This window comes from Strigops habroptila, chromosome 2 (genome assembly GCF_004027225.2).
Source record: "Strigops habroptila isolate Jane chromosome 2, bStrHab1.2.pri, whole genome shotgun sequence".
In the NCBI taxonomy this organism is placed as follows: domain Eukaryota; kingdom Metazoa; phylum Chordata; class Aves; order Psittaciformes; family Psittacidae; genus Strigops; species Strigops habroptila.
The window spans coordinates 119,127,877-119,141,825 of NC_044278.2; the positions used below are offsets into that span (position 1 = coordinate 119,127,877).

At 47.4% G+C, this 13,949-nt stretch overlaps 1 protein-coding gene and 1 pseudogene across 2 annotated transcripts in view; one reads left to right on the forward strand and one right to left on the reverse strand.

Moving 5' to 3' along the window:
* Positions 1–222: 222 nt before the first annotated feature.
* LOC115604614 lies at positions 223–341 on the reverse strand (annotated as a pseudogene).
* A 1,002-nt stretch (positions 342–1,343) lies between these two features.
* NARS2 (asparaginyl-tRNA synthetase 2, mitochondrial) overlaps positions 1,344–13,949 on the forward strand; it is a 61,850-nt gene continuing 49,244 nt past the window's right edge. Inside the window, exons 1-5 of one of the 2 annotated variants that reach the window (XM_030476335.1) lie at positions 1,344–1,557; positions 5,207–5,316; positions 6,124–6,244; positions 6,935–7,075; positions 12,047–12,127. In XM_030476335.1, coding sequence (XP_030332195.1) covers positions 1,435–1,557; positions 5,207–5,316; positions 6,124–6,244; positions 6,935–7,075; positions 12,047–12,127 — 576 coding nt within the window. In that variant the 5' untranslated portion in view covers positions 1,344–1,434. The remainder of the gene's footprint in view (positions 1,558–5,206; positions 5,317–6,123; positions 6,245–6,934; positions 7,076–12,046; positions 12,128–13,949) is intronic. The other variant, XM_030476336.1, reaches the window with a different exon arrangement.

Consider the following 13,949-nt stretch of genomic DNA (forward strand, 5'->3'; position numbering starts at 1 on the left):
TTTCTCATGCTGGGGGTGCCAAAGCTGGACACAGTACTCCAGGTATGATCTCACCAGAGCAGAGCAGAGGGGCAGAATCACCTCCCTCGACCTGTTAGCTACACTTCTAATGCAGCCCAGGATATGGTTGGATTTCTGGGCTGTGAGCACACATTGCCGGCTCATGTCTAATATTTTGCTCACCAGTATCCCCTAATCCTTCTCCATAGGGCACTTACAACAAGCCTACAGCACCCAGTATTCCCAGGCAGTCTCCCATCCACATACTAACTGGGCCCTGCTCTGTTTAGCTTCCGAAATCAGATCAGTTTGGGTGTTCTCAAGCTGGTATGGCCATAGGCTCCCACAAGCGCTCCCAGGGCTGGGTGAGGAGCAGGGCTGCAGCCTGGCCCGGCTGAGAGCCCAGTTGGAATTGTCTTTCTCCTCAGGAGCTTCAGCCTGGCCCATTCTCCTCCTTATTCAATGGAGGTGATGGGAGCCCAGGTAGGGCTCCTGAGGCAGAGGAGGCAGCCACAGCGCTGCCGTGGTCCCAGAGAACAGCAGGATTCCTTACCCCAGCCATGGGGATCCCTTGTGTCCCAATACGGGGATCCTTTTCTGCCTTCCATAGGGATCCCTTGTGTCCCAACATGGGGATCCTTTCCTGCCTTCCATAGGGATCCCTCCCTCCTGCCATGGGGATCCCTTCCCACTTGCCATGGGGATCCCTCCCCGCCTGCCGTAGGGATCCCTTCCCACCTGCCATGGGGATCCCTCCCCACTTGCCATAGGGATCCCTCCCCACTTGCCATAGGGATCCCTTCCCACCTGCTACAGGGATCCCTTCCTGCCTGCCATGGGGATCCCTTCCTCCTGCCATGGGGATCCCTTCCTCCTGCCACGGGGATCCCTTCCCGCCTGCCATGGGGATCCCTTCCTTCTTGCCATGGGGATCCGTTGTGTCCCAACACAGTGATCCCTTCCTGCTTGCCATAGGGATGCCTGCCTGCCTGTCATGGAGATCCCTTCCACCTGTCATGGGGATCCCTTCCCGCCTGCCACGGGGATCCCTTCCGCCTGCCATAGGGATCCCTTCCTCCTGTCATGGGGATCCCTTCTCTCCTGCCATGGGGATGCCTTCTCTCCTGTCATGGGGATCCCTGCCCGCTGCTATAGGGATCCCTCCCCGCTGCCGTAGGGATCCCAGCCCCACAACTACCACCCCCCAATACAAACTACATTTCCCAGAAGCCCTTGCGCCGGAGCGGCGGAAGAGGCGGGCCTTCTCGCTGCGCACTCTCCCGTTCCGATTGGCTCGCGGACGCAGCCCCCTGCGGCCATTGGTTGAGGCGGTCCCCTGAGGCGGGCGGGAGGCGCGTCGCCTCGCGGCTCCGGTGAGGCGGGATGCGGCCGGGTCGGCGGCGGCGGCGGGAGCGACCCCGCTAGGCCAGCGCCATGCTGCGGGCCCGGGGCGGCGAGTGGTGGCGGGGCCTCCGTCGCTGCGCTTCCCTGCCGCGGGCGCTGCGGGTCCGTGAGGCGCTGCGGGTCCCGGAGCCGGTGGAGCGGGTGAAGGTGCAGGTGTGTGGCCGGGAGGTCGCGGTGTGCCTGGCAACGACCTGACCCGGAGCCGTAGGGGAAGGGAGGGAGCCTGGGCTGGGCTGGGCTGGCCTGGCCGCCCCGGTGCTTCGGGGGGACGAGCTAGAGCCTCTGCAGCGCGTTTTGCTGAGGTTACAGACCCCCTTTCCACTCTGTAGAGCCAGCTCTTGTGTGTTAATTCAGTTTGACGTTGTTAAATCAGATCCAAAGCTGTGGAGTTAGTCAGGATGTGCAGGGAGAGGCTGTTACTGTGATGGGTTATGCTGAAACGTGCTCTTTACACCTTTGGTTTCATCACCTGGTTGGTTTGGGAGGGTGAAGCATTGCCCCTGGGCTGATGTTTCCAAAGCTTTGCAGGCAGGCGTCCTGTCGAGGTCCAAGGGTTCATAGAATCAACTAAGTTGGAAGAGACCTTTAAGATCATCAAGTCCAACCATTACCCCAGGAGGTATAATGGTTCCTGTGGCAGGGGGTTGCAACTGGATGAGCTTTAAGGTCCTTCCAGTCCAAACCAGTCTGTTACTTGCTTTAAGCCTTGTTCCATGTCTGTGTTTATAGCAGTGTCAGCTAAAGCCAACGATAACAGTTTCTTTGGTGTTAACGTCCAGCTCCTTTTGTGCGCCAAAGTAGACTGGGATAAATGGGCTTTTTAGCAATGGAGCTCTTTCCTCAGCACACGGTTGTATCCCCCACTGTTTTCTGGTGTTCCCCACTGACAGAGCAGTGCTTGTAGATACATAGTCCCTGTTTGACTGCAAGGCTCTTGGTTAGGACTGTGCAGTTGTCAGTATTTCTGGATGAAAGGACTGGGGTACTTGGTAACGGTGTTAAACTAAACTGAAAGAGAGGAGATTGAGATGAGCTCTGAGGCAGAAGCTCTTCCCTGTGAGGGTGCTGAGGCGCTGGCACAGGGTGCCCAGAGAAGCTGTGGCTGCCCCGTCCCTGGCAGTGTTCAAGGCCAGGCTGGACACAGGGGCTTGGAGCAACCTGCTCTAGTGGAAGGTGTCCCTGCCCATGGCAGGGGCTGGAACTGGATGAGCTTTAAGGTCCCTTCAACCCAAACCAGTCTGGGATTCTCCTGACCAAAAAACCAGTTTCTAGCATACTGGTGTTCCTGCACACACATAGATGAAGCTTAACAGGGTAGGAAGAAGCTTTTAATACGTGTTTTTCAGCCGTAGTTCTATGAATAATGCAAGCTGGAATAAACTGATGCTAAAATTGGCAATACTGCCTTTTTTATTACACAAGTCCTTGCTGCTTTGTTGCTCTGGCTCTGTGCTGGCAAAACTGTGGGGTTTTTTCTATTAAACTGGGTCGGGGAACTGGTCTGGCTTAAACCCAACCTTATTACGGCCAGGTTGTTGGAATGTGCATTCTGATTTGGGAGTGTCGTTACACATTGCTTCTGGTAAGGTGTGAGGTGGTCAAAGCATTGCTGCCACAGCCCCTGCTGCTCCCATACAAGCCTGTGGATATGCTCTTATTTCCTGTTGCAGGATGCAAGACTCCCCTCCTTAACAGGTCCCAGAACAGCCTGATGAGGTGGAAAACAACCTCTTGAGAATGTTTCTTTGTTCAGGGATTTTATGTGTTTCCTTAAGGAGCTCTTAAGAGGAAAGAAATTAAGAAAACCATCTGCTATTATAGATTAACCATGCATCAAGTATAACAAATACGATATGTTCTGGGGATTTAGTGGAATGCGGAGGATAAGCACAACAGCTTCAGGTGTGTTACTGTATGAAATACCTTTAAAACACCTGTTTCTTTAGTCATAAGAATAGGAGGATGCCCAAATGATCAGACTTTAGCTTTAGACTTTTATTTCTTGCAGTAGTTCTTGCCTCAGGTGGAAACACCCTGCAGAGGTCATTTAGGTAAATGTCTGAAATTGTGAGCCTGGAGCAAAAGCTGAAGTTTCATTGATTATTGGGTTTATGGCTTTAAAAACGTCCATAGTTCTTGTATGCAGTTGTTCTCTTCCTGTTATACAAACCTGGCTAATGCCTTGTGTGTGTTAGTAGTCACATTGTAGTTTTAGGAATGCTTTTGGTACTGTTCAAGTCCTGAAGATTGTTCAGTCTAGACGACAGAAGTTGATGGGTTCACATTGGTTTGGCATAAAATCCCTATAGCACTTGTGCTGTTTAAAGTCATTGGAACTATTTGGGCACTTCCAGTTAAGCAAAAAACAAAACTGTTTGGAAAAGAGGCAGTTTGGTTGTTTAATCAGCACTGGTTCTCATTGTTCTCTACAGTATCCTTCTACAATGAGCTGGAAGCTCCCCAGCAGATAGTTTTGCTTTTAAGGGCAGCTTTGTCTCAACACTTGTGAACTGAGTAGCAACTAAAGAAATTGCATTTTGGATGCTATTTCTTTTGCTTGGTGCCTTGGTACTGACTTAAACTTTCATTTCTTTGTAAGGGAAATGTTATTCCTCATTGAAAAACTCAGATTAAGACATTAGCCTTACATGCCCATGGACAGTTCTGTTCTTTTGCTGTTACAAAGAACTGCTGTGTTACTGTTTTAATTCTTTTAGTCAAACTGGACAAGAACACTTCTAGATTTTTATCTTACTATATGTTTTCCTGACAGTCTTGAATTTGAGGTGTAAGGGGAGGCATCCAAAGCATTTTTCTTTTTGTTTTGCATAGGTATGTGATTTTTCACCTGAATCTGTTGGCTGCAGCATCACTGTTTTAGCACTCCAATGGCTTAGGGCATGTAAACAATTAGTGAACAAATTTCAATCAGAATCTTCCTACAGGTAATACAACAACAAAAACCGATACTAAAAATCATAGAATCACAGAATGGTTTGTGTTGGAAAGGACCTTAAGATCATCCAGTTCCAACCCCCTGCCATGGGCAGGGACACCTCACACTAGACCATGTTGTCCAAGGCTCTGTCCAACCTGGCCTTGAACAGTGCCAGGGACGGAGCATTTACCACTTCTTTGAGCAAACTGTTCCAGCGCCTCAGCGCCCTCGCAGTGACGGGCTTCTGCCTTATATCTAACCTGAATTTCCCCTGTTTCAGTTTGAGCCCATCACCCCTTGTCCTATCACTACAGTCCCTGATGAAGAGTCCCTCTCCAGCATCCTTGTAGCCCCCTTCAGACACTGGAAGCTGCTCTGAGGTCTCCACGCAGCTTCTCTTCTCCAGGCTGAACAGCATCCAGACATTCTTCAGTCTGTTATAAAGGACTGTGCATCACTGTTCTCTCCTGTTTCTATGAGAAGTGTTTTGAAGGGACATCGCTGATAAGAATATGTACTTTACTAAAATGCTTTTCATCTTCAGAATACACTTTCTGTATTCTCAGGTCCCCAGAGATGCAGGTAGGTCTTAGCTACCCCTCCTGGACTCAGGAGGAGAGTCAATGTCTCTGCTTAAGGATTGTTTTCTCTTTGCTTTGAAGTCAGGAGAAAAAACTGAAACTGATTTTTCCTTTTAATTATCTTTCTTTTAATTTTTTGTTGTCCATAAAGAAATAATCCCTTTCATTTCAATAAGAAGTTGAAATAGGTCTGAAGTAGCATGTCCTGCTCAGCTGGAAAAAGAGCATCATGACACCGAGATGGTGCCAAGAAATAACAAATTCCTTTTTCTTTTACCTCTAGGGCTGGGTCCGCTCTGTCCGATCCCAGAAGGAAGTTTTGTTCCTGCATGTAAACGATGGGAGTTCTCTGGAAAGCCTCCAGATCGTTGCTGATCCCAGCCTGGAAAATAGGTTGGTCTGTTTGAGATACCCAAGGAAATACGTGGTGACCAGTGCTTGGTGGGGTCTGCTCAGGCCTCCTTTCCTCTGCCAGTCACTCACCTGGCCATGGGAAAGGCACTTTGGCATTCTGGGCTCTCTGGATGTGTTTTTAGGATGGAGGGTGTCCAACTACTCTGTCTCCACTTAGCTGAGGCCTTGTGGTTCAGTATCTTCTGAGATTAATTTGGACCTCATTTTCTTAATAGCTGTAGCAGTGTGGGCATTCTGGACTACTGGTGGACTTGCTTGGATATCACACAAGATAGCCAGGGATAACCAGGAGTAACTGTCCCTCAGGTTTTGCAAGGCTCTTGTTCTTCCTATAGCTATTTCAGGGCTGGCTTGGTGTAGGCATAACTCCTAGATAGGCATGTCTGTTCTATTATAATAAAGTAATGCACTTGTTTTACAGCTTCATTTTGTTTGTTACTCTCAGTTGTTCTTTGGGCTGGGGTTGGGAGTTCTGGGATGATCCAGGAACCTTCTGCATGTAACTTGATTTTATTTCTCTATAAGCCTGGGTTGTCCCCACCAAAAGCCCCTTGTCTCTTTCCCCCTCACTTGTCCAACATTCCTACCTTGTCCCGAATTCTTCTATAGCTTTGTGAATCTATTCACATTCCCACCTCTGCATTTAACAAACTTTCAGTTCATGGATTAAGCCTTATGGCTGCAATATCTCTTGTGATCTCAAGGGGTCCAGCTACATTAGCAGGAATCTGTCTTCTGAGTGTTGTTGTCTTTGTATCTGAATGTTGGTTTTCCTTGTTTTCTTAGAGACCTGACTTTTGGAAGTGCAGTGGAAGTGCAAGGGAAGCTGGTCAAAAGTCCTCATAAGATGCAAAACATGGAGCTGAAAGCTGAAACTATCCGTGTGGTGGGACCTTGTAATGCTTTGGTATGTCACTGCAGCACAGCCCAACTGGTAGGACCACTCTGGAAATGAATTTCAAAAGGTCCAAGTATGCAGCAAAGCATGTTCAGACTGTAGTTTCTTCAAGTCTGATCAGTCCTGAAGCCTTTGGTTTGTCAGCACTGTCTATAGGGTACCTCAAGGGTGAAACATGGGATCACCATGAAAGCTCTTCTGGGGCAGAGCTGTTTCTACGTGACACCTGGCACACATGCTGGCATGTCCCACATGCTGGCAGCTTGTCCCACCCTGAAGCACTTGCCTGTGCCAGGTGGTTCTCCTGGTAAGTCTGGCTGGGATATGAATTGGAGAAGCAGTGGAACAGGCAAAACACTCCAGATTGTGCAGGAGGAAGAACTGTATCTGCCACAGGCACGTTTGGAACCAGCTCCCTTTTACAGCAGTGAGATGAGCAGCTGGCTTTCGAGGGGGTCAATGTCCAAAAGGTGGAGCATTTCAGAACACTACTACCTTCTCTTGTGTTCATGGCTCTTGGTCTACCCTAAGCAGCATAACATCCACAGGATAACTAGAAGATAGGCAAAAGCATCCAGTTCTTCGCTGTCATCTAATGACAATTGAGTTTTAGTAGGCAGAAATAGTATCCCATGAACAACAATAAAACTACATTGACCCAAAGTTCTCATCCTCTTATTTTTCTTCCCTTGTTTTCAGTTGTTCCCCCTGAAAACGAGGGAGAGGCACCCGCTGGAGTATGTCCGACAGTTCCCTCACCTGCGATGCAGAAACAACACACTCGGCTCCCTCTTGAGAATCCGTAGTGAAGCCACTGCAAGCATCCACTCGTTCTTCCAGGTACTCCCCTCTGTACTGAGCTTATGTCTAAAACACTGCCCCACTCTGGCTTCATGGGAGCACACTGGGAGGGAAGGAATGCTTTACCTTGACTGCAGGGTATGGATTCAGCTCTGGGGCAGCAGCACAAGAGAGATGTGGAGCTGCTGGAGCGAGTCCAGAGGAGGCCCCAGAGCTGCTGCGAGGGCTGGAGCAGCTCTGCTCTGGAGCCAGGCTGAGAGAGCTGGGCTGGGGCAGCCTGGAGAAGAGAAGGCTCCTGAAGGGGACACCTTAGAGCAGCTCCAGTGCCTAAAGGGGCTCCAGGAAACCTGGAGAGGGGCTTTGGACAAGGGCCTGTAGGGACAGACCAAGGAGGAATGGGTTTAAACTGACAGAGGGGAGATTTAGGTTAGATATTGGGAAGTTCTTCCCTGTGAGGGTGCTGAGGCGCTGGCACAGACTTTTCCCAGAGAAGCTGTGGCTGCCCCATCCCTGGCAGCATTCAAGGCCAGGTTGGACACAGGGGCTTGGAGCAACCTGCTCTAGTGGAAGGTGTCCCTGCCCATGGCAGGGGGTTGGAGCTGGATGAGCTTTAAGGTCCCTTCCAACCCAAACCAGTCTATGATTTAATGACTTTAGACATGGTGGTTTTCTTTCCATGCTTGGGCCTGGCTGAGGCCTTGGCCACTCAGCTGCTTATGATCAGGTTAGCGCATCTGTGTTCTTGTTAGCATCTTTCCTCCCACTTCCTGTTAGTTATTTTATCCCTTTCACTAAGTTGCAACATAATTGCCTGAGAGTGTGTGTGGTCTGTGGAACACAGCATAATATGGAGTTGTTTAACCCATCCTCTGCAGTGACCTTACGGTCCTTGGATACAAGCCTCATCCCACACAGAAAAATCTGTGATGCAAGAAGGCTCTGACAAACTGACTCAGAGCTTCTCCCTCTTCTCAGTTCTTACCTTTCTGTTGCTGGGTTGCAAGTCTGTGTGGATGCTGTTAGCTGAGATTAGAGGACTCCTGTTTTGATGCATTACAAACTGATGAGTGGGAGGCACCTGTGTTTTACGAATGTGTCACATTCAAGTTGTGGGCATAGCACAGGCTTTGTGCAGGCGGTGGGGGCAGCAAATTAACTCTGCAGATACTGTATAGAGACAGTGTGACTCTTTGTGTGAGTAGATAAAGGTAGCAATTCCTCTAGCACACCTTAGCTCTTTCTTTTAAAGCTGTTAATTGAAATCATAGAACCACAGACTGGTTTGGGTTGGAAGGACCTTAAAGCTCATCCAGTTCCAACCCCCTGCCACAGGCAGGGACACCTTCCACTAGAGCAGGTTGCTCCAAGCCCCTGTGTCCAACCTGGCCTTGAACACTGCCAGGGATGGGGCAGCCACAACTTCTCTGGGAAAAGTCTGTGCCAGCGCCTCAGCACCCTCACAGGGAAGAGCTTCTGCCTCAGAGCTCAGTTCAATCTCCCCTCTGGCAGGTTAAAGCCATTCCCCTTGGCCTGTCCCTCCAGGCCCTTGTCCAAAGCCCCTCTCCAGGTTTCCTGGAGCCCCTTTAGGCACTGGAGCTGCTCTAAGGTGTCCCCTTCAGGAGCCTTCTCTTCTCCAGGCTGCCCCAGCCCAGCTCTCTCAGCCTGGCTCCAGAGCAGAGCTGCTCCAGCCCTCGCAGCAGCTCCGGGGCCTCCTCTGGCCTCGCTCCAGCAGCTCCGTGTCCCTCTTGCACTGTTGCTCCAGAGCTGGATCAGGACTGCAGGGGGGGTCTCCCCAGAGCACAGCAGAGGGGCAGGATCCCCTCCCTGACCTGCTGCTCACGCTCCTTTTGATGCATGTTCTAGTTCAGATAAACTGGCTCTAGTTTGAGTAGAATCATATTAAGAGCATTCTGATCACAAATTTTGTGTGTAATAATTAGTACAGCCCGAATAACGTGAAAATTGTTGAGGTTGATTTTCTGGTCCCAAATATGCTGGTACGTGTCTCCTGCAGTGGCAAAGAAGGCTTGCTCTCTCTAGGAGTTGACTGTGTGGAATTTGATGGTATTTGGAAGACTTGATTGTAATTTTTATTTACTTATTCTTTTATTTTCCCAGTAGAAATATTGTGTCAGGTAAAGCTGCTGCTCTTTGAGTGTTGTGCCCCTGGAAAGACACAACCCAGCTCTGTTGGGAAACGGTCTTTACTGGTGTGGAGCCACTAGATGGCATCGCCTACAACCATTTGTGATTTTAACCATGGGCAAGGAAGCCAGCCCAGAGAAAGCATCTTACTGTGACAAAGGCTTTACTTCTTTGCGTTAATTCCAGTTCAGACTCTGACATACCTTCCTGTTCAAGATGCTGAAGAGCTGAGCAGCATTAAATATATATAAAGTATCATTAATTTAGCAGCAGCAACTCCGCTAAAGTTATTTTTAAAGGGATAAGGAAGATTCAGTCCCAGACCTGATATTTGCGATTACTTATGTCACGACTCTCCTCTCACAAGGAACATCTGTGGTTTGCTCCATTTCTGTTGGAAGGAAAACTACCTTTAAATTGCCACCTACCAAAAATGTTTGCCATCATCCCCAAAATGTTGCAGTTTGCAGGTTGACAGTGTCAGAACATACCATAACTAGGAAGTATAATTGGAGTGGATTATACAAGGATGCTGGGGAGGGACTCTTCATCAGGGACTGTAGTGGTAGGACAAGGGGTGATGGTTTTAAACTGAAACAGGGGAAGTTCAGGTTAGGTATAAGGAAGAAGTTCTTTACAGTGAGGGTGGTGAGGCGCTGGCACAGGGTGCCCAGAGAAGTGGTAGATGCTCCATCCCTGGCAGTGTTCGAGGCCAGGTTGGATGGGGCTTGGAGCAACCTGGTCTAGTGTGAGGTGTCCCTGCCCATGGCAGGAGATTGGAACTGAATGATTTGGTCCTTTCCAACCCAAACCATTCTGTGATTTGTGAGTGTTTTCATTGTGCAAAACTGAAGAGCCTGATGCTGGAAGAGAATAAGGGGAGTTTTTTGAGTACACACTTGAAATTATCTGGACTCTGTAACTTTAGAAACATTTTTAGCCTATTCATTTCCAGCAGTCAGTGTCTAGTGCCAAATGCCTTTGGTTTGGATGCTGAAGGCTAAAATGTCATCTTTAAATCTTCTCCTGAGTATCGTGGTCCATGTGGGATAGGAACATTGTTCCTAGGCACAGTGAAAAAGTTGCCATGTGAATGGCAACCTCCACTTTGCACATTAATTAACTTTGAGGTTTGTCAGAACCCGTAATGTGACTTGAATCATATCGAAGTGTTTTAGGAGCTTTTATAAAGGGAATTATCCAAGAGTTTTTAATGGGATTCTCATCTTTCAGACCTGTGCAGTTCACATTAATTTCCGAAGCATGTAAAGGATCTTCTGTGTGAAATGTGCTTCTTTAACAGCAGCTCCTATCACTGTCTGAGGAATTTAGGCAATCTTCCAAGCCTCATGTAGGGTTGGGAGGCCACAGGACCAGCAGGTCTCTGGGGTATGCATGGTATTGTGGCAGAGACCTGCATTTTGTATTGATAGGCTGAAACCACCCTCCCCTGGCAAAACAAGTAGTTCTGGCTCCAAACCTCCTTGTGTAGTAACTGGATCTCAGTGAGGAGCTCCTGCCAGGCACTGAGCAAGCTGAGGTCTTTCACCTGTAACCAAGGTAGCATAGAGCTGATGGTAGGGACTTTGCTCCCTCTTGTTGTGTTGTAGTACTCCCACAAAATGCATTGCATGTCCTTATGAACTCTTTGGCCCAAACTAGTTTTAGTTTGGTTCTCGGGATGGGCAGTAAATACTGCTCCTGTCTTTCCAGCCTTTTAAGTAGCTGGTGATAGGACCAAGGCTTGTCATGTGAGTGGTACAAGCTGTGAAACTAAGCTTTTAGAAACTAAGCTTTTAAAAACACTTCCTTTTTATCAGTGTTTCGAGTAAATAGACAATGGGTTATGTTACATCATTGCCTGTATCATGGTAGTGCTGGCACACCCTGATTTTAAAGGGATTCCCTTTGTGCTACACATTACAGTGATGCAAGAGAAAACAAATCCTTTGTTCACAGCTGAGATCAGGTAGTTCCAGGTTATTGTTTGCCTTGACATGCACAGGTATGATCTGTGCTCCAGCTGTAGTCTTTGTAGTGACACTAAGTCAGGAAGGTGATGGTTAGTAGAGTTCTGTTCCTGGTTTTGCCTCTTAACATGCTGCATGGGATTGTCTGAGGTCTGCTTGATGTACCCATCTCCTGAAAATTGGGGTTTAGCTGGTTTAAAAACCTATGGCTGCACTGCAGACCAAACCAGAGAGCAGGGGCTCTCTCTTCATACACCCTTCCTGCTTTTGGAGGCCTCTGCTGAATCTCTGAGCTATTACTTGAGTGGGTAATTCTCCAGGTACCTAAAACATGACCAAGCCATGTCTTAAAATTGGTTTGACTTCAATATCTTAGATGTGAGGTGGGACTGAGAGTTTCGTGGTGGTTGGGTGTTTTTAAGGCCTCTCCCCCATGCAGTGTATCATTTCTGTCATGTAACACACTTGATCATTTCTCTTAGTGGAGAGCACTACAAGAGTGTCCTCTGCTTAACCACCATCTTCCAAAAACGTGGAAGAAACTGAAGTGTTGAGGCCATAGGGGTGAATTTGATGGAAACTGCCCAAAAATATAATAATACTGAAGGAGGTGAGAAGAAAGGGGGATGATGTGGAGATGGGCAGTTGCAAAACCCCATAGTAACGACATAAATCTTGTTTCTTTATGAAACATGGAGGAAAAAGCACAAGTGGTAAACATGGATTTGTAAATCATGCTAGCATTTAGTTAGTACTCTGACCATGAAAGGCAGAAGTTGCCTAAAAGAGTAGATGTTCTGTCCTAGTTGGGGGCTGATAGCTGAGTTACGATGAGTGCTGGTTGATGCCATCCTTGAATTTGATATTATTAACTTGAGTGTTCTGTCTGTTCCAGGACAATGGCTACGTGCATATTCATACCCCCATAATTACATCAAATGACTGTGAAGGTGCTGGGGAACTCTTTCAAATTGGGGTAAGTTGGGTCGTTGTGTAAAGTTTGGTTTGATTTTTGCTTGCAAAGCAATTCTGGAGTCATTGAAGGCTGGAAGAAAGGTTTGTCTTTACAGAACTTCTCCTTTATGTACTCCTGTGAATATATTTTTAATATAGCAGTTCTATGTTTCAACTAATAATTCAAATAGAGTTTAAACAGATACATTACATTATTGTTATTATTGTTATTGCTGGTTTGGGCATTACTTTGCACCTTTCATAATGATGAAGTTTTTCTGTCCCTGGTGCTGTGGAGAAGTTTACAGCAGAGAACAACAGAGGGAGGTGGAACATCTTAGTAAGCAGAAAGATATGATCGTAAGAGGCCAAGAGATGGGATTGGGACATTCAGGACAGCCCATGACACACAGATTTCTTAGCTTTTTAATGAAGATTATAATTCTTTATGAAATAACTCCTCAAAGTCAGCAATATCTAAAACCCCTTTCACATAGAATCGTAGAATGGTTTGGGTTGGAAGGGACTTTCAGAGCTCATCTAGTCCAACCCCTCTGCAATGAGCAGGGACATCTTCAACTAGATCAGGTTGCCACTTGTGTTTAGATTCCTCCCTACAAGTTGCTCCTGGTGCATGTTGGAATTCTCCCTCAATATTGCCAAGTCTCCCCATCCATCCACCAGATTACCGCTATAAGCTATCATTATACACAGTACTTCACCTCTTGGGTCAAGACCTCCCATGAAACTTAAATCCAGCTAAATCACCAAGATCTTCCCCACAGACCTCTCATGATTCCTAACCCCTACATCCATGAATCATAAGAAATTCCATCTGCCTTTTATACTTGTGTATTTGAAATTCACTCATCTGTCTCTAACAATTACATCCATTGCCACTTATGCTTATTGGCTCCAGCCTTGCTGGTGAATCATCTGTAAGCAAAAGAAAGTGTCGAGGTAGCAGTTGCTTGTTGCAGGATCGTGTCTTCCACTCTCTGCACACAAAAAGCCTCCATGTTCTGGTTCTTCAGGATCTCAAGGTCCAACCTGTGCTACTAGTGATTCCCTTCCAGCCCAGCTCAGCTTTTTGCTTGCTGGGACAATAGAGTTTGATTAGCTAAATTGTTCCTGGTTTAATTGAGATCCCTTAACGCTACCAAAGGTTTGTTCCAGGCTGTTGCATGTAAATTAAGATGTGAAAACAAGTGAGAGTTAATGATGAGAACATTATACAATTTGCAGCTGTACATGTATTACGTCTTTGGTACAAATTGTATCCACTTGAAAGCTGTAGAGGATGCAGGACTAGAGCGTAGGTGGCTGGTGGTAACAGAAGCACTGATGCACATGTTGATTGAGGTGCTAAATTGTGAGTCTGAAACTTGTATGAGCTGTATTATAATATAAACTTGTATAAACTGCACTAAATGTGCAGCTAAAGGCAAATACCTTGCTCTTCCTCAGTGTGATTGCTTAGGTGTAAGTGGTACCTTATCTTGGAGAAATGCAGTGCTGGCTGTACTTGAGAGGTGTGGAGTAAGTGCCAGGTCAGATCCCATTAAATGGCCTGTGCCACAAAGAAAAGGCTTCAGAAACCCACTTGCTACTGGGAAGTTCTCCCTTATTTCCTGTTTCTTCTTTGAGCACCACTTCATTGTCTGGCCTAATTTAGGACTTGGGTTTGTTTCTGCAAAGCTCTGTTGGAATTGGTCTTGGCTAGCAGAGACCTCGACGTCTCCACTGCGTTGGAGCAGTGACATTGTTTCTTGACAGTGGAAATCTGGGGAAGATTAAGCCTGCCTTAGGGCCATGCGTGTGAGGCTGTCAGACATAAAAAGAAG